The sequence below is a fragment of the Pseudomyrmex gracilis genome, unplaced genomic scaffold (assembly GCF_002006095.1).
Source record: "Pseudomyrmex gracilis isolate BER0280 unplaced genomic scaffold, ASM200609v1 scaffold_44, whole genome shotgun sequence".
In the NCBI taxonomy this organism is placed as follows: domain Eukaryota; kingdom Metazoa; phylum Arthropoda; class Insecta; order Hymenoptera; family Formicidae; genus Pseudomyrmex; species Pseudomyrmex gracilis.
In genome coordinates, this window is record NW_018020628.1 from 635079 (window position 1) to 654877 (window position 19799).

General features: G+C 43.4%; 1 protein-coding gene across 1 annotated transcript in view; it reads right to left on the reverse strand.

Moving 5' to 3' along the window:
• The window catches only part of LOC109853180 (membralin), a 49874-nt gene that overhangs the window by 19012 nt on the left and 11063 nt on the right, over positions 1–19799 (reverse strand). The window contains exon 10 of the mRNA XM_020425030.1: positions 13486–13618. Coding sequence (XP_020280619.1) covers positions 13486–13618 — 133 coding nt within the window. The remainder of the gene's footprint in view (positions 1–13485; positions 13619–19799) is intronic.

Sequence of the window (19799 nt, forward strand, 5' to 3'; positions counted from 1 at the left end):
GAGACAAGTCGTAATTTCTTGACGATACTTGCGCGCTATACGTGTAGCGAGATTTCCGTCTACAAATATGGAAGAAGGGAGAGGGAAAGAAGCATTCTATCTTCGCGTTAGTCATTTCAATATTTAGATACCGAGATTGTACATTCGTCACAGTATTAAATTTATCTAACAAGACAAAAATTTGTTCCATCGCAAAAATGAAAACATAAATTATAAATTTCCTATCGTTTGTCATTTATACGTCAAAAAAATTCATCAATCTCCGCCATGTCGCAGAAGATTGTTACTTACTGCGAGAGAAAACAAGGTCACCGGTGACATCCCTTGCTCGTAAGACTCGTAGTTGTGACAAAAATAACATCTGTGCGAATTTCGGGAAGTTAGGGATCTCTCGTTGATTCAATGCGCGCGGAAAGAAGCGTGAATAGCGGTGGACTTAAAGGACACGGATCGACCGAGTTCTTATAATTGGAGGAAAGCTTCGATTCCTTTGGGTGTGACGGTATCTTGGCAACGCGGAAGACGAAGAAAATGAAAAGGGATAGCGCAACACAGAGTAGAGAGAAAGAGAAATAAAAAGAGAAAGAGAGAGAGATAAAAATTTCTTGATACTTTTTTCTACTCCCTCTTCCCCTCCTCTCGCGCAATCACTCCTTCGTAATTAACTTTCATTATAGTACTTTTCTGTTTTTCTCTGTTCGTTGATCCATAACAGAGAAATAAGATAGCTAGTTTTCTAGAAACGTTAGAAAAAGAGAGAGAGTGAGAGAGTGAGTGAGAGAGAGAGAAACAGCAATCAGTCATAGTTAATTAATGTTATAACAAAAAGCAGCGAGCACATCATTATTGTTACCTCGATCGCCGTTCTATACACGTTTTATCGTTTCTCGCTCCTTTCGCGAGCTTTCTAATTATTGCGAACTTTGTCCTTTCCTCTCCCCTTCTCTCGAGAGAAGATGCGCTCCCGTGCAGTGTCGAGACGGAACATTGCGCGCGGATTTTCGCGACGAGTCAAAAGTAAGAGATAATTAGGATTATGACGAATAATTGGAATCGCGCCTAGTCGCTTCAGCGAGCATCGCGTCTGACGCGTCTGTTTGTCTCGCTTCGGAGGAAAACCGGTGGCGTTTTCAATAAGATTCTAATTATCGCAAACACCGTCGTCTCTCGCGCGCGCGACATCGGAGGCGGAGAGGACGGAAGGGTTTGTGTAACTTCCTTCACTTAACTCGAGTCCTAAACTCGAGACCCGGAAACTATAACCGGAAAGCATTTCCTCACCTTGAAACAATCTCTCGCGAGATGGCTAATTTCCATTCACAGCTGTTTCGACTGCGAATTTCGCATTTGTTTATTTTCACAACGCGAGAGCGATGCTCGATTTATGTCCTCAGTCTTTTTTTTTTTTTTTTTCAAGAAGTATAAAGCACTACCACAGTCTCTTTTCAACAAGCGTTGTAACGCGCGGGCGTCAATTACGCGTTTCCGCGAGATATAGTTTTCCTTAAGTTCCTTAACAAGCAACGGGGCGGCTGAGATTTCGAGAATAGCAACGTCGACAATAATTATCAGCTAATAAACAGTTAATACATATATCGGGAAAGCATGTCTAAACGTCGAGGCAATTAGGAACGATCGTGCGCCGTCTACTTATCTCTAAACTCCAATACGCATCACACATGTACACACGCACACATATACATGTAATATTTACTGACTGTATATCGTATACATGTATTATATATACATATGTGTATGTGTAGAGGAGAACGGGATCACACGACGCGCTAAGCGGATCGGACCGATTACCTCAATTGCAAGAATTCTAAAGAATTATATTTATATATATACATATTACTTTTTTTATCTAATGTTTCACTTTATAAAATAAAATTTATTTCTACCAGCGCAACACAGGTGTGCGCTACGCGCACGTTATTATTGTTTTTTTAACTTCTGGTATCAATGTGTGTGTGGTGTGTGTGTGTGTGTGTGTGTGAACACAACCTGTCCCGTTTAATTTAGTTACGTTTTTAACCCTTTCGGTACGGCGCTCGTCCGCCGCGTAACGTCACTTGACTAGCCGCGAGCCGCAAGCAAACGTATTAAATTGAGAAATTGATAGACGCAAGAGTTGATACAAAAACTACCTACAACGAAGTGTTCAGACTAAGGAACGTAAACAATCGAACTTGCTTTCGGCAATTGTCGACTACAGTCGACGCTCGGCCGTACACATACATTCGGCGTCCGTCGACTGTAGTCGACGATCGTTCTCAAAAGGTTAAAGACATGCGCAACGAAGTCGCATTTTCCGAAACGCCATTATTATTAAACTCCTCACGTTACGAATATGTTTGTGTTGTTCTCTTCCGCGAAGTCTCTGCCTCATCTCTTTACCACCCGACGTACATACGAAGATAGTACGCCGCCAATCTCTCTCTCTCTCTCTCTCTCTCTCGACGATTGTTGAAGAATCTCAAGACGACAAATCCCCTCAACGTGACAAATACACCGCTGAGATAAAGACATTGCGAATGGAAAATTACCATCCGAAAACTGTTCGTCCGCTGTTCGAAAATTTATGCAAAAGAACTTAATCTAAAAACTAGATTAGCATCGACTCTTTAAATTTGCGCAACAAGTAGAGCATTTTCCAGAGAGCGAAGAGAAGCGGCGAGGCGCTTCTAGAAATCTTCCAAGGAGGAAGGAAGGGAATAAAGGAAGAGAGATACCGGGACGGCCAGCATACTTCCTACGACAGTCTGCAGCGGTATTTATACGTAAAGGGGAGGGTGAAAGAGGAAGCGACGACGCGCGGGCGCCATTACTATGCAAATAGATTCGGAGTGACACGACGAGAATGGGCTATACCACGGTTGCACCTAACTGGCGCCCGTCAGGACACCATTTAATAGTGTAGTTTCGCCCTGCACACGCCACTGTGCTCACCGCCACAACCCACCAGCGCTATCCACCCACCGCCACCGTGTATCGCGCGCGTCACCAACCCCCCAATACGAGTAATGAAATTGTCCATGCGCGAACCCGACGGGGAGGACGCGGAGGCGAGGCGGCGAACCTCCGCGATCGAGCGAATATGTCGTTGCGTGCCTTTTGCGCGCCGAACCAGATTCGCGAGGATTTGCCGGAATTTCAGGTACATAAATGAGTGCCTACACTCACAACGGGAGTGATTCCGCGCAATATGAGAGAGCCGCGGCCAGAGAGTATACGCGCAAGATCGAAGTAAACGTAATACACGAACTACGATGAAACGCGCGGAATTCCCGGCGGTCAGACAATATTATTTGTGATCGAGAAAGACGGAGACCGAAAGAGAGAGAGAGAAAAAGAGATATGTTTCAATTTTGAAAACTCACACGATATTGCGTACAGAAGCGTACAGAGGAAAAAAGAAACAATATTTAAACGACGAAAATTACGTAATAAACTTTCGTTACGCGTGTTCTAAGAGCTGCGTTTAATCAACATGGTTTTTTTGTTTTTTTTTTTTTTTTAATTTTACACCGAAGAATCGCGGGATGTCATTTTAGATAAATTAGCTTATAAATATTCACACAGAATATACGTGTGTGTAAAAAAGTGAGACAATAATTATCCCACGGAGAATAATTTGTCACTCGTTACCACGCACGCGCGCACACAGGAGGTACCTACGTTAGGAACAAAACGTACCCCCACTAATGGTATTCGGATTAAACAAATTCGCTGCATTATTCATCGCAAATGAGTTCTGTAGCGGACACGCGAATACGCACATACGCAAATACCAATTAAACTTATAATCTCAAAATGTACGATCTCGTGTGAAACTGTCTATACGTGCCATTTGCGTTCAGCGGCAGATTCAGCGAGGATTTGCTAGAATTTGAGATACATAAATGGCTAACTATATGTATGGTATGTTCACGGACTAGTAGCGGGCGAACACGCGTCGACGGCCACGCGAAACAGACGAGGTGAAAATAGATGTGATAAAAATACAAATGGAATCGACAAGAGAGAGAGAAGGGAATCACGGTGAAACACGCTGAAACAAATATCGTGGGAAATGTTCCTCGGTAGATTTATCGTGTATTTACGCTTGCATTATATTTTTCTGGTCGGTCTGCTTTCATTTTATTTACCAACTGCCATTTTTTTTTTTTTTTTATCGATTCCGAGGTTTTATCGATGCGAAGGTTTGCACATTCGAATTTGCGAACGCGTTTCTAAGACATCCCGCGAAACGCCCTATCGAATTATTTTGTTGTATCGCGGTGCGTCGACGTGTGTCGCGTTTATGTGTTATTGTTTTTTTTTGTTTGTTTGTTTGTAAAAACATTTTTCGCTGAACATTGCATTTTGTTCTGTTCGACATCGAACATCGCGATAGAGTTCGATAAAGAATATCTAACTCTGTGCGTGCAATTACTCACAACGCGATCCCTTTTCTGCTGCACGCGGTGTTGAGTAAACACAGTTTCAAAGTCACACGAATTCTCGGATAACCGTATAAACGTTTCCCGCGTAATCCTCGTGTAAATTTTGCATTTGTCCGCTGCCTCGTAATATCAAATGACAGATATATGTATACATACATATATATACATATATATATATATATATATACACACACATATATATACACATCTATTTATATACATATATATATACATGCTATATGTTGCAACTTCTTTTCCTGAAATGTACTTTGTAGAGAATGTTGATAAAATGTGTGTACGCGCCGGCAAAGACTATATTTATATTCCGCTCAAAAAGCTGTTTTGAATTACATATGCCGAATGGAAATTTCATTTTGACAACATCATAAAACCAACCTTTGGCAAACACACGCCCCGGAACCCAGTTTTAATGACACGCTGAATTAATACGCATCCGCTTTCCTTTCCCCGCTTGCTTTTTCGCCATAAAGAAAATCCGCGCATGTTAAATTTCTCATATGAAACTTTGGCGCTCTCACAAACGTGACGATCTCTTCTTCTGTTATACTCGCGAGAGAGATTCAATTATAATTATTATTGAGAAACGAACCGTGCGCAAACTAAACTTGTGTTGTAATTAAAAAAAAAAAGAAATTGAGAGTATATATATATATATATATATATATATATATACACACACACACAAAAGTGTCTTTCGAAATTAATACCGGAACTTAATACTGTGACTCCGCGCGCGCGCGCGCGCGATCTCACAGCTCCAATTTTTATTTCTCCCGGCAAGAAACAAAGAAGTTATCCGCGAGAGAAGCGAGAGTCAACGAGAGTGAAAAAGATTTAACGTTAAACGGCTAAGAGGAGATGTTTAGAAGCGCGGGGAAGGCATCGAGGGTGCTTGAAAGCGGTCCGGTCCAGAAAAGTGGCCGAAGTTTTCGAGTAGTGATAAAATTACTCTCCGTGCTGCTGCCCAAGCGAAGTCGCTATGAACGACCGATGCGAAGAAAACGTTGAAGACGCGATAATGTAACGGAGAGATGAGAACGAATAAACGGATATTTGTCTTCGAAAATTCGTCGCGCGTTAAATGTAAAAATACCTTGCCATTTGTAATCTTTATTAGAAGTTAAAGCACAATGTAGATTTGTATTCATTTTACGGCGGCGTGTGGCAGGGAGGAAGGGCCACACGCCGATCACACGAAGAAAGCGATATCAAGGCGAGGCTCGGTCGCGCGCGCGCGCGCGCGGATTGCTGTCATCGTCGTTAATTCTCATTATCTCCTAATTTTATAAGCGCGCGCCGGCATTCCGTGCATACAACCGCTGCACTTGGGTCACAAAATTGCAATCTCTTTGTTTCTCGCCCCCGCTCATCTCTTTCTCTCTTATGTCTTTCGTTCTCTTTTTGTTAATTTCTTCTTCGCCCTAACTTCTCGCGGGGAGGGAGGAGATATTCCCGACGATACGAACGCGAAAGCCGCGAGCGTAATAAAAAATAATATGTTTTTTAATGTCGAGAAATTAACGATTTCCCTCCCTCTTTTCCTTCCCATGTAAGTGAAAAAAAACATCCGGTGCGGTTTTATCACATTTTTACAACGCGCTGCGCGTTACCACCGACCGACGACGGCCGAACGCAATTTCCACACGCAAGATTGATGTTTTCTTCGCTTTGTAATTCCAGCGAGAGGACTGGAAATTACCTCATCGATTAACCCTATCGGTATCAAAATACGATTAGTTTCGTATCCCGCGATGATGAACAAGTGTACTCCGTTTTCGGAGTCCACCATCTCGTCTCGCACATTTCTTTCTCTCTCTCTCTCTCTCTCTCTCTCTCTCTCTCTCTCTCTCTCTCTCTCTCTGTCTTTTCGAATATTTCTCTTTGCAGGTTCGCACGTTATCGATCAATCTGGCATAAGAAGAAACGTGGGAAGAGAGAGAAGGAACGGAGCGAAAGCCTCAAAGATCCCGATATTTCGTAATTGGAGCTTTTTCTTCGCGAAAAAGAAAAAATTCGAAAAAAGTCCAAAGAAGAATGTTCGAATATCAAAGGAAGATCCTCAGCGCGTGTGGATTGGCACGCGACGTTTCGTAGAAAATAAATAAGTAGTAAGTCTCCTGCGGAAGAATGAGATGTTTCGCGGAGGAAATTCACTTCACACCGACGCTTGCTCTCCGACGCAAATCTCAAAGAACTCTTTGAGATCTTTTAACGCGATACAACACGTTGATGTTCAATTAAATAACACTTGTTGTCGCAATTGCGTTTCCCCCCCCCCAAAAAAAACCAAAAAACGAGATTTTGTTAACAACATTTGCGAGAACTCTGCGCTCTACCACGCGAGAGTAAAGCAATAACTGAGAAAAGCGAAGGGATAATGAGAGCCTTTAGTCGAAAGGCGCGTTCTTCTAAACACGGATGACAAGTCCTGTTTGGTATTCCGAAACTGTGCGGCCGCGCGGGAGTCAAGACAATTAATTATACCCGGTAATTATCTCGCGAGGACTAATTTTCTATCCGCTGTTTACGATTAATCATGCCAGCTTGTCACGTGGCAAATACCCCCGACTTTTCGTTTTGGAATACCGTAAAACGTACCCGTAGAGCCGGTTAAACGGATATTAATCACGAGTTGCGGGACTGTAGTACAGCGAGTTTTGTCAACGGTTTTTAACCGAACAAATGTGTTTGCGAATTAACGTATAAAATTTCGAAATTATGTATTTTTTTTTTTTATTATTATTTTTTTTTAACAAACCTCTGTCTCGATCGGAATCGTTACGCGTAAAATAATTTGCGAAGTCACGCACGTCACACCAATGTCACTGTTTGACTTCGTGGGGGTGATTTGAGTTCTAATGACTCCGAGACGAGCGAGACTCTAACAGTCGCGAATGAAATCGAACTCGATATATACGCGCTGTGTACACGTTGTTTTTCCACAAGCAACAGACAGGCAACTTCTTTTCTTTCATCCTCTTCACGTGCGAGACACGCGAATGTCCCCCACGTATATAGGTCGCATAGAACGGCGCAGCAACGCGGAAACCCCCGTGGCGCGTGTTTTGGCACCCTGCCGCGAAGACAAAAGTGGCGACCAATCGTACGATCGGGGGGTGGAAGAGGGTGAGAAAACGGTAAATGAAGTCAGCTCTCCGGTTCCATCAAGAGGCCGTCAGGGAGTCGACCGCCTGTACCGCTCGCCTGGCGCCTGTCTGACGCCTGCCCCTTTTCACCACCCTCTGCTGCCCACTCGCTCTCCGTCTGTCTCACATACACCCACCCACACACACACACACACACACTCTCTCTCCCTCTCGGTCCAAGATATCCGAGACGAACGGGACACCCTGATTAAAACGCCAACTCCCAGGATATCGAGCTCGCGTTAGTCTCCGTTTTTTTTTTCCCTCTCACCTCCGTCCCTCCTTCTTTCTCACCCTCTCTCCGCGCCGCGGGGAATGTCCACCTTCGGAAAGTAAATATCGGCAGAACGGAGAAACTAATTATAGTTCTTCAGACAGGGGCGCGCGTTTCCGCGAGTCGAATAAAACAGACGCGCGACGGCTTAAGGTTTCACCCCCGCCCCCCTCTTGCCCCTGTCGCTATTGAAATACAGGAGAAAAGGTTGTGCTTTGCATCGAAGTGTGCTCGTAAAATAGAGGAGCGGCCTAGGATCGTTCCGAAGGATTAAAAGATATAGAATATGAAGGTATCTCCCTCCGGGGCACACACGCACGCACGCACACAGAGAGACCGATTGTGTGGACGTTCTCGTATTACGTAGGAAATAACTTTTCCATGTATTTCGTCACGCTTTTATTTTGTTCAAGATACATCGCATCTATACACGTGTGAAATCGTATTATCTTTCACAGAAGAGAGAATTATAAATAATTACGGAATTATATCTCATGTTTTTCACCGCGAGACGAAGAAGAGATTTTGTCTATACCTTTTTTTTTTTTTTTTTTCAATATCTGTGAACAAAAAAACCGTTTGCTCTTTCGCACGAATGAGAGGACGATTGATCGATCGTCAGAAATAGATCGCAGACGAGGGAGGCATTTATGTATCTATGACGTGTGTGCACCTTCGAGTCAACGGGCGGGCGTTTAGAGATCAATTTAACGCGGCACGAGGAAAGTGCTTATCGCGAGGACACTGTTTTTGAATCGATTTAACTCTCCGGTATAATACAATTTCGCGATGCTCAGGGATTTTCCGAGTACGAGCAATTCGAGATCATCGGCCCCGCCTAACGCGCGAGCGGATTGTAACACCGTCGCTCGCGCGATGTACTACCACGCCATGGCCTCTCTCGCCGCATGGCGTAGATATATGTATATGTACGGTATACGTTATGTTTGCACTGTAATTTTCCACCCAACTCGTCGGCGCTCCCGGTCGACGGCGGAGCCACCACCCCGACCCATCCACCCTTCACCCATAACGCTGAAATAACACCCCACGCAGCCGCCACCGCCGCCGCCGCACTCGTGCTATGTGTTTACGAGTGTCTACATCCGAACGCGGGCAGGCGCGCGCGCACGAGCGTGTATATACGCGCGCGAGGGTCGTGTGTTATTTATATAATTGCTCAATAGCCTCAATTACGGGACCTTATTCAATCATAATCATCCTCCGGTGTTATTTGCGGACAAGCCCAGCTGATTGTAAGCACTCGACGCGCCGCGCCGCGCCGTCGATCGACGTAGAGCGGCGCGGCCGCCGCGTCGTCGTCGTAGTCATGAAAGAATATAAGCTCCTCCTCGTGGTGTGTAGAGTATATAGAAATTTACGCCGTCCCGTCGCTACGTATCGCTAGCTCCTCTCGTTCCCGCAAAAACGAATTGACGTGTCGAGAGAGAGAAAAAGAGAGAGAGAGAGACAGAGAGAGAGAGAGAGATTTATCTTTATTTCAGCTTCAACTTCTATACAATGTGCGTTAAAGACGATGTCAAAATTTATCAGCGTTGTTACCGTTCTGTGTGACTTTTTTACAACTGCGTGCGTTCTTTTTTGTCACTTAAATCGCCCGCTTGATCGTCACCTTGGTCCCGTTTTAACGCGCATTTATTAATAACCTCGACCTTTGTCTCTCACTGACACGTGTTTTCCTTCAGACATGTCAACGGGACGAATGCGAAAGACAACGCGAGTAGTCTCTCTCTTTCTCTTTCTAATTCTCTTGCTCTTGTTCCGGCTTGAAATGGAACCGAACGTGCGCTATCTGCGAACTGCGAGGGATCCGGGTCTCTCTCTCTCTCTCTCTCTCTCTTCGCGTTACGGATCTAAAGTAAAGTGCACGTCCCTCACGGGCAACCCCCCGGTACGGCGCGCAACGTATCGCAAAACGTTTCTCCCTTTTCTCTATCTTCACCGACCGCGCGCTGTCGCCATCTCCCCCCTCCCTCCCCCGTAAAGTGGACACATCCTAATTCCATCAAGAGGGTTGAAATAATCGCAGGTGCGGAGAAACAGCGCGGAAAGCCTGACCACACTGCGCGCCGTTAAATGAGAGAAAAGGATATTACCGCCGAATATGTGTCTGGCAGTGAGTTAACTTTTCTCCCAAGACGGATGTTTCCGTACAATAACGTCGGTTGTGCGCCTAGTGTTTCGCTCAACAACCGATAAGAAAAATTATATACAGAGCTACTTCCAATGAAATATAAATGTCTATGAAATATTATATTTGCCCTGGTACAACTGTTGCGTCATACGGAATTTCTTTTCTTTTTCGCGATAAGAGATTTATTGTTGCGTTAGAAGAAACTCACGCGCGCACATAAATATATTCCTTTGTAATCTCCTTGATCGATTTGGACGGAAATTTCTGAAAATTTTAATCGTCCCGTCTTAAAGATTAAGAACGCGAGAGAACATCCATCATGCTCAACGATCCATTCACTTCAACTCCTTCTCGTTTTGCGAAGACTCCTCGTATCTATTGCGAGCAAGTTTGTTTAAAACTTGAGATTCTGCTCGAAGCTATGTATTTGCAATTACCGACTAGTATAATGCACGTTCGTAAATACATTGTAAATTCGTAACAGTGATATTCCTCGTACAAAATTCCGCGGTTTCCTCGACGCTCTCGTCGTGTTTTGTATCGTAAGCGTAAATAAACATCAAAAATTAATTCTCTGCGAAAAAACAAGCAAAAAGAAAGAAAGAGAGAGAGAGAGAAAGAGAGAGAAAGAGAGAGAGAGAGAAGCGGTTCTGAGAGACTTGCCTTATCGAGAAATAATAAGAAAAAAGAACCCGAGGAGAACAAGCGATCCTCACTCGAGAAGCTCTGCTCGAGTTAAATTAAAAATACATTCCTTTCAATTACCGCATGGAAAAAAGTTTTGCTGGAATAGCAAAAGAAGATTAGTTAGTATACGGCTGGCCAAGAAAAATTCATAGTAGGCTCGTCAAATTTTTCTTGCAGGTCACATAATAGCGAAACTTCTTTTCCGTGGCGACGCGTCTAACAACACCCAAGACGTCGGCAACGGCCGCGCTTGTAAATTCCTCCGGCCACGCGTTGCCACGCGTTTTAATCAATCCCATTTCAACACGGTTCATCATCCCCCGTGTATCGCACGAACAAGAAATACGTGAGAATATATCGCGATATCGAAGAAGAGGGATGTTCGCGATCGTTGAAGTTTCTGCTCGCCTCTAGCAATTTCTATTCCATTCGCGCGCAATTTTCTTCCTCGCGTACACACACTATATTCTGATTCAACTTCAAAAATTTTGTTTTACCGAAAGAGAGAGAAAGAATAACATTGACAGAAACAACCAAACTTACGAAGCTCGGTGCGATACGTATTTCGTGTGCCACAATGGCCACAAAATAGCGGAAAGTAACGCGCGAACGAAAAACCAATCCGTAAACATCGCTTGTCAGATTTTTCTCTGTTCAACGCACACACTTTCCCTTTATCCGCGCGTGCACATACGTAGTTTTTGTCCACGGAATGACGGAAATCGTGACAGTCAAATGTATAGAGTGTATCGAATTAAACCGCCACTAGTGCGCAAACACAGAAGTCGGATTTCTAATTAAAAGCGAATGACGCGTGAAAACAGACGAGGGATAGGGCAACTCATTGGTGTTCTACTAAAAGCACATTTAGCGCGCTTAAACCTCTGTAAGTTTATACCTGCGCACTCCCCCCCCCCATTTCACCCCCCCTCCCACCGTACAATATATAATTCGCGTTGTCGCGTTTAACGTGTAAAACATGTAAGTTCAATTGTTCACAATCGAGTTAATTTCCACATTTCTCGAACATTTTCGTTGCCGTATGCGCGCGCGCGCGCGAAACGATTGCATCATAATCGTTTCGTTAGGGTGAAGTGTGACGATGCGTTTCAACGCGACAATTTGATTTGTCTTGCAGACACGCGTCGCTCCCGATAACGATCTCGATTACTCCCAGCCGAGGCGCTGCGCTTCGCTCACGCGATTAGAATTGATCCTAATTACACCTCAGTGTAAATCCCGTATTAGAAGACTCGTCCTGCGAAGATCCGACGCGAGAGAGTCAGAGAGAGAGAGAGAGAGAGGATGCGCGACGCGCGCACTTCGGCTGTTCGGAGTCTCGAATACCATTACCGACGTCAGATCTATTTAATTGTTGCTAATGCCGGTTCTAATGATCCGTTTCCAATCTCCCACTCCGAGACTACAAACCCCGGGAGAGATTCCGCCCGGCGCGAGACGCTCTCGCTAAAACCGATACAAATCGGAGACGCGAGACTGTGCATAAATTTCTCTCGCGAAGCAAACTCTCCTGTAAAAAAAAAAAAAAAGAAAACGAAAGAAAACTGACTGACTGACTGAATTGTTCGAAGAGAAAGAGAGATCGCTAAAATCTGAGAGATCTCTTTTCGATAACAAATCTCTCACGAAATCGCATTTGAAAATTGTATTTTTTGCGCGAAAAAAAAAAGTATCAGCGCGAGAGAGTTGTTTGCGAGGGACAAAAATATCGATTCTTATCGCAGATCTCTGAGACGTTATAATTCAGAATTTCAGCGTTTCTCGCGTGAAACACCGATAATAACGTAATCTGCGTCCATTGCGTCGTCGGTATCGCCAACGTTCAGCAACTAGATTCGCCGCGCGCAACTCCCGGATCAGTATAAGTTCGTCGTTGGCGACAGCTTTGTTTAATCGTTACCTAATGTCTCTAATGTACCATTCTAACCCTTCGTTCGTCCAGGGAAATTGCCTCTCGTAGCACAGTCCCTCCCGGAGGTCTAAGCTACACTGAGCGTAAAGCTTTCGCAATCTCTATTGCGAAGTTCTCGGTGAGCCCTCGCTTCGCTTTGACGTTTTCGTGTGTAGGATCAACCGGATTGTTGAATCAGCGAATTGCCGTTCGATGTTTACGAAATGTGCATCGATATCGTGGTGCGTTTATATAGCGACAAGATCAACGTGCGGACTCTGCCCTTCATATGGAAATGGAGTCCCCCCCTTTAATGATTGAGTTCACCTTAATCGCGCCGCAAAGGTGCGCTTAATGATCGGAAGCATCAGGTGCATCACGTGTTCCCAGCGGATTGTTAGAGAGAGAGAGAGAGAGAGAGAGAGAGAGAGAGAAACCAACGTCCTTAATTAGGCTATTAGGAAGTTTACGAGATCGAGTGTGAGATAAGCGTAAAAGAATTCTGTCGCGAACGATATGTTACACGTCTTTTTGTTTTGCAATATTGTAACTATAAAAATAATTATCAAAACATTCTGTTCCAAAGAGAAGCGCCAGGACAAATGGTCGTAGGTTTTAGACGAGGATTAAAGCGAAGAAAATCGCTTCGCGAGTTGGCATCCGCGACAGACACGAGGCTCATTACTTTGTAGAATATCCTTAATCCCTCTTAATTAAATGCTTTACCAATCATTCTGTCTTTTACGAGATAGATGCCTCCGCGATGCCTCTTTTGTCATGCAAAAATGTGATATTAATAATTTTGGAAAGAAGGCAGGAAGAAAAAAAAATTAATCACTTACCTTAACCAGTGTCTCTTTGTGAGCGATGTGTGACAACAGATGGCGTCGTATTGATCGGCGAGCCAAACTATCAGGATGATGTAAAACGCGGTAGTTGTGTCGTTGAAAAATTCAGACATGAGAGCTTCCATTCCTGGGGAAAAAAAAAAAAAACCAACGTTGGATAAAACCGTTTGCTGAGTCATGCGATTAAAACAAACACAGCTTTCGCTTTTATCTTCGATAATAAAACGCGTATCAGTTCGTATCAATCATGCGAAGCGGCAATTTTTACTTTATTTTTGGAATTACGTTATCTTCCGCTGAGTTAAAATATCTTTAGAGAAAGATGATAAAAATATATAAAGCAAAAAAAAAGTACGCGTGTAAAAGTAAAATATAAAATATAAAACGTATATATAAAAGTACGTATATATATACAATGCATATATATGTACAATATGTACATATATGTATACATGTATATGTACATATTTGTGCTGGCGTGTCTTCTAATGAATTGTGACGATATATCGGGAGCACCCACGGGAAACCACGCGGAAATGACAAAAGTATTGTAGGGCGTGTCTCGGCAGCAGGTCACGAAAGTGCGAGTACACCGAGCTAAGAGATGATTAATGATGTTTTTCTCATGAAGAATCATAGTGTACGATTCGTATATTTCATCATATATTTTAATAAAATGTGAAATAATTTGTTTCCCTCGCTCTCTTTATAATATTGCAAACATACAATATTTATACAGTAATACAGTACACGTGGGATTTCTCTTCCCTCCTCTCCTCGAGAATATAAACTATTAACAATAATATGTTCGAAAAATAAAACAATTTATATAAGCAAAATTCATCAGTGAAAACTAACAACCAATCACTGAATTATTCTCTCTATCTCTAATATTTTCTAATAATTATTTCCCAATAATGATTTCTTTAATAAATGTCCGGTTATTGGTGCACGTTCGGTCATTGAGACAGTTACCTCCTTACGAGACAAAGTAAATATGAAGCAAGGAGATCGAGAGAAAAAAAAGCCAAAGAAAAAACATTCGTATGTGCCGACCGATCGCCACCCTTGTTTGTGCTTGCGCACGTGGTCGAGAGTGGTATTGAATCCCGTGGACTACGTTTATAGTCTAGGTTTTTGAAAAATGCTCCCGCAAGTCGAAAGGGAGTGGATAGTAGACGACGCGCGTGTATCACGCGCGGGAAAGGGTGACGTTAAAGGGATGGATCGTGGCAGTGCTAGATGAAGGCTCCGAGGGAGGGGGGACGAGCACAACCAGCGCGAGGATGGATGATCCGAAGACTAAGGGCGCGACGTTAGATAATTAGTTTCCCGATCGGACACAGCGCGCGACGGAGGATCGCGGAAGAAAAAACAACCCCTCCTCCCATCCCCGCGAGAATGCTAATGAGGAGCTGCGCGTCCTCCCCCGGATGTGCTGTGCGCACGGCGCAGGATACAGAAGTACAAATCGACCGGGAGACACGGTGTGACAGCGCTCGCGGGGGCGGCTCCGACAACGTGAGAAATTACTTCTTGTGGGAGCAGGGGCGGCCGATTTCTTTTGTTTTTGTTTGTTTGTTCTTCACGAAGAAAAGAAAATCACTTATGCCCGTCCATTGTAAACGAACGTTTGATGTTCGCATTCCGGGATCTTTGCGCGCGAGAGTTACTCCGCTTAATTTTCGGTCGTGGATTCTTCGACGCGAACTCATCAAAGATGAATTTACAACATTTTACACGGAGGAAGATTCTCCGCCGAGTTATACAACATTTTTTTTTTTCAGTCCAAATAGAGAACGAGACTTCTCTATTTTTCAATACCGCGCGCTCGATACAATTTCGTTTCGAACCAACGTGAACGCGCACATGAATCAGTTACATATTGCCGCGCCGAAAGAATCGTTAACGTCGGATAATGCGCGCGGATAATGCACTCGTTTAAATGCATACTAGTCGGGAGTATTACCTCACCTCAGGTAGATAAGCCTCTAACGCGGCTATCCTGACCGAGCGCACGAAGAACACCGCCTAACTCCCGATCTTTCCAATTCTCCCTTCTTCTCTATTCCGCTGTCCTTCTCAATTTTTATAAAGACGTTCAAATTCTCAACGGTGAAATTGCGCGATCAAGCATTTGCGTCGGCGAACATTTCGATCGGTATATCTTTGATCATCATCAGCTTAGATAAGCTTGGGAATTTAACTATCCAAGCTTGGCTGATGACGATCAAAAATATACTCGAATTCGAATTCGAAATTGTTTTACTCTTAAATATTTTACTTTTAAATATTTATTTATATAGTTCAAAGAGAGAAAGAAACAGACAAGTTTATTATTTGTTTTTGTTTACTAAAAATAAAAAGAAATTTATCTTTTCATTGCGACGCGCCGCTTATACGAGTCGCGATAGTCCTCGAGAAGTGTGTTTGAAACACACGGGAGACGCGCGAAAAGCTGCGTGCGGTCGCGTCACACGTACCGAAAGTCACGTCATCAATGGATCGTGCTAAAACGATCGATGATCGAAATTGAAGGAATGTCGTTTGTCGCAGTTTAACGGACATCGGACTAACAGCACGGGTTCGCGAATCATAACTAATTCGAAACCGAGGCAGCGTGGACCCAACGTCCGTAATTGAGTTCACGCACGAGTTCTCGCAGTTCACGTTGCACACGCACCGACGCTCATCGCCGTCATCGGCGCGACGCAGCGCCGCGACCGGTCGAGCGTGAACTTCTGTAAATATTGTTGCAATGATACTAAATTTAACTCCCGTTGATTCCAAATAACAATTTACGGTATATGTTACAGCAACACGCGCGCGAAATCTTTTTATCACCGCGACTCTATTTCACAATCGTCGTTCGTTAGATAGAGCGTCGCGCGCGCGCGCGCGGTGCTTTAGTTGTGGCGATGCGCGCGAAGAATCGCGCAACACGCACTCACGCCACGTGAATTCATATTCCGGCGCAACGCAAATTACAACTGGAATGTGCGCGTCGCGCTGCCTTCTGAAGAGGCGGTTAGCTAATAATGTGGTTAATCAATGGTCAACTGGTGTATGGCCATCGCTCACGTGTCATCGGCATCGAGAGTGGAGCCGGTGACAATATCGCGCGCGCGACTCGCCAGAAACCCCAGTCTCCCATCTACTAATGGACATAATATTTCCCGCCGACTGACCGCGCTGACTGTGGTGAACACGCGTTTGAGTCGCGAGATTGAACGCGTGTGTCTATATTTGACTTTGACCGAACGCAAAATAAATACAATCGCGTGTGTCCCGTGTTCTCGTTCAATTTTTCCGCCGCGAGGAAACGCCGCGGACGTGGATTTTTCTTCGAAAAATTGTGACAAAGAGATCTCGTTCGAATTGTTGAGCGTTGAGAACAGTGCAAAAGTGCTCGCGCGTTGATGAATCCGTCGGTGCCCGTAAGTATTGTAGTTACTACAGATACACTCCGTAGTAACTACAATAATTAGGTACAATTATGCGCAACACACAATCGATCTTATCTCTCTTATCTCTTATACCCACGGGAGACACACGCAACGCGCGTCTCGAGCCCCCCTCGCGGATCTCTTCCCGCGAAGTGACTATTAACGAGATAATTAGAAGCGAAATCGTACTCGTCAAAGCGGGTCTTGGAAGATTTAGTCAAGGACCAATCAGGGCCCGCATTAAATCGTATGTCAGGAGCAGGAGCGCGGCACATCGTGGAGTAGCGAATCCCGATCAAATTATCCGCCGCTATACCAGGGATCTTCGCTGCCGGAGCTTGCATTGTGCCGCCGCAGCGGCAGAAGCGGCTTTAGAGCCGCTGACGGAAGCGCACGGACTATAGTTTAATCTGGTCTAGCGCGAAAGCCGTGATCTAGCCATTCTCCTATGTCGGCGTTGCTATATAGTAGATACGCGCGCAAGCGATTATATATAGCGATAATTCGCGATAATTCGCGTAATCGTTAACATCACACGCGTGAAAGATACCGAAATCATCAATTTCATCTCCATACGTCACATGACGATGCGGGAGAAACAATTCGTGTAAAACTTATCTTCGAACGATGTGAGAAAATAAGATAAATGGTTTCAATGACCGGACAAGTAGGTACTCACAGGCCAGACAATTGATTACAAATAATTTTAACAAAAAAATAATTTTAACAAAATATTTACATGTACATAAAGTTAGAAACAAAAAACATTAAAAATAGAACATCTTGAAAAATATTCAAAATGAGAATTGTTACGTAATATTTAATATTTATGTAAAATATGCAAATATATATATATATATATATATATAATATGTAAATAATAACAATATGTAAATATACATATATATTTACATTTGGGAATGTGTGTGTTTACGTTTAATATTTATTTAATAATTTATTTTATTTTTATAATTTTTTTAATTAATTTATTTTTTTAATAAATGTCCGATCATTGATGCATATTCGATCGTTAGACATTTATCTTTCTGGAAATTATGTTACGTCCATCATTTACAAGAATTTTTAATCTTGACGGTGCTTTTTATGTTGCAATCACAACTGTATATATATATATATTGTACATATCTGCAGCGACACACGTTATAAATTCGCGCTGTACTTTTTATCGCGATTTCAGTTTCGAGTTATCCAAAATATTGTTATTCGCTTTAAACATCGGCGTTCGCGTGCGTTGAAGATGTTCACGCGCCCGTGTGCGAGAAACATGCAAATACACACACGTTATCCACGGCGCGCGTCGCGACTCCGTCGTCGACGTTTTGCGAGCAGATAAACGGGAATATGGCACGGGGTTGCAGCGGGTGTTTTGACTGTCTCCGAAAATGTGTTTACAGCGTGTTAGGCGGTCGATCATGCGTCACTGATGCACAGAGGCGCCGGCGCGCCTTCGTTCTTTGACGTTCCATTATGCAAAACGACGTCTTTCCACGTCGTACCTGACGCCGAATGCCGAACGACGCGTGGACGATTTGACGTGAATTCATGCTGATGATACCGTGAGCGACCACCGCACAAAACACTGCCCATCAACGCAGAGACGCGCGAAAAGTGAAAAAAAAAAAATGGAAAAAAATAAAAATAAAAATAAAATACAGGAATATTCAAACGACGGACATATGTATTGTGTGCAGCAGTCATTATGCACACGGAATGAAGGACGTGCACACAACGTGTAATCTAAATGCTAACGTAAATAATAACAGATCTCTTGAAACCACTTATGAATCTTAAACAATCAAAAACCGCGGAGATTTTGAGAAAATGTTTGAGGAAGCGCAAAATAGTGTTGGTATCAAACACACACACACACACACGTACACATAAAATATTAATTATTTACTAATAATAATTTGATTTCGCGATTTCTCTCTATGTTTATTATCGCGCAGAAAAGGGGAGAAACGGCACGAATCGAAGGAAGAAAAGGACACGGAAATGCTGGAATAACGAAGAGGAATCATGTAACGATATATCCTCTTTGTAACATACGGCGAAGAAGTGAGAGAAGGAACTCTACGCGAGAGAGAGAGAAAGAATCACAGGATGACGGATGGAGAGCAGGAAGCGACACAGGAACCGGAACCTATTACTCCAGATAACAACTTCCCTAAGGCTCCCTTTCCTTCTACTTTCCGTAGTTGTACCCCGACGTGTGTACATACATACATACATACGTATATGTGCTTTCGATTTTTGTACGAACCTTGGCGACGAAGAAGGGGAGAGAACCGGAAATTTGCCACTTCTGTTACCATTTCGCTTGCGCTTACCACGCAACTGGTGGTGTATATATATATATATATATATATATATATATATATATACATATATATATAATAAATAAAGTCTTTATCGTGTGGACTATATGTAGGCTGAACTATTTGTTTTCTTTTTGTTTTTTTTCTTTTTTTATCAAACTCTTGGGAATATAGTCGCGCGATTTTAAATTCTAGTCGATGCGACCAACTTCGTCACGATAAATAAAAACTATAAACAATAAATAAAACTATACATGTAAATAAATCTTTTGTGATCGTGTTTCTTGGAAAAGTGAAGCAAATGTGAGAACATATAAAATACAGTATCTAATCAGTATGTCAAAAAAAAAAAACTCGCAAAAAGATTGCGAGTTGGAAGGTTACGAATTATCGCGCGGGCAGTCGAGCGCAAAACGAAGACCGATTAATCCGGTTTTATCAGTGTTTTCAGAATCGTCGAACCGGCGCGGGCGAAGATTAGCGATGTCGCACTTTATGCAAGTCAATTGGACCATTGGTGCCA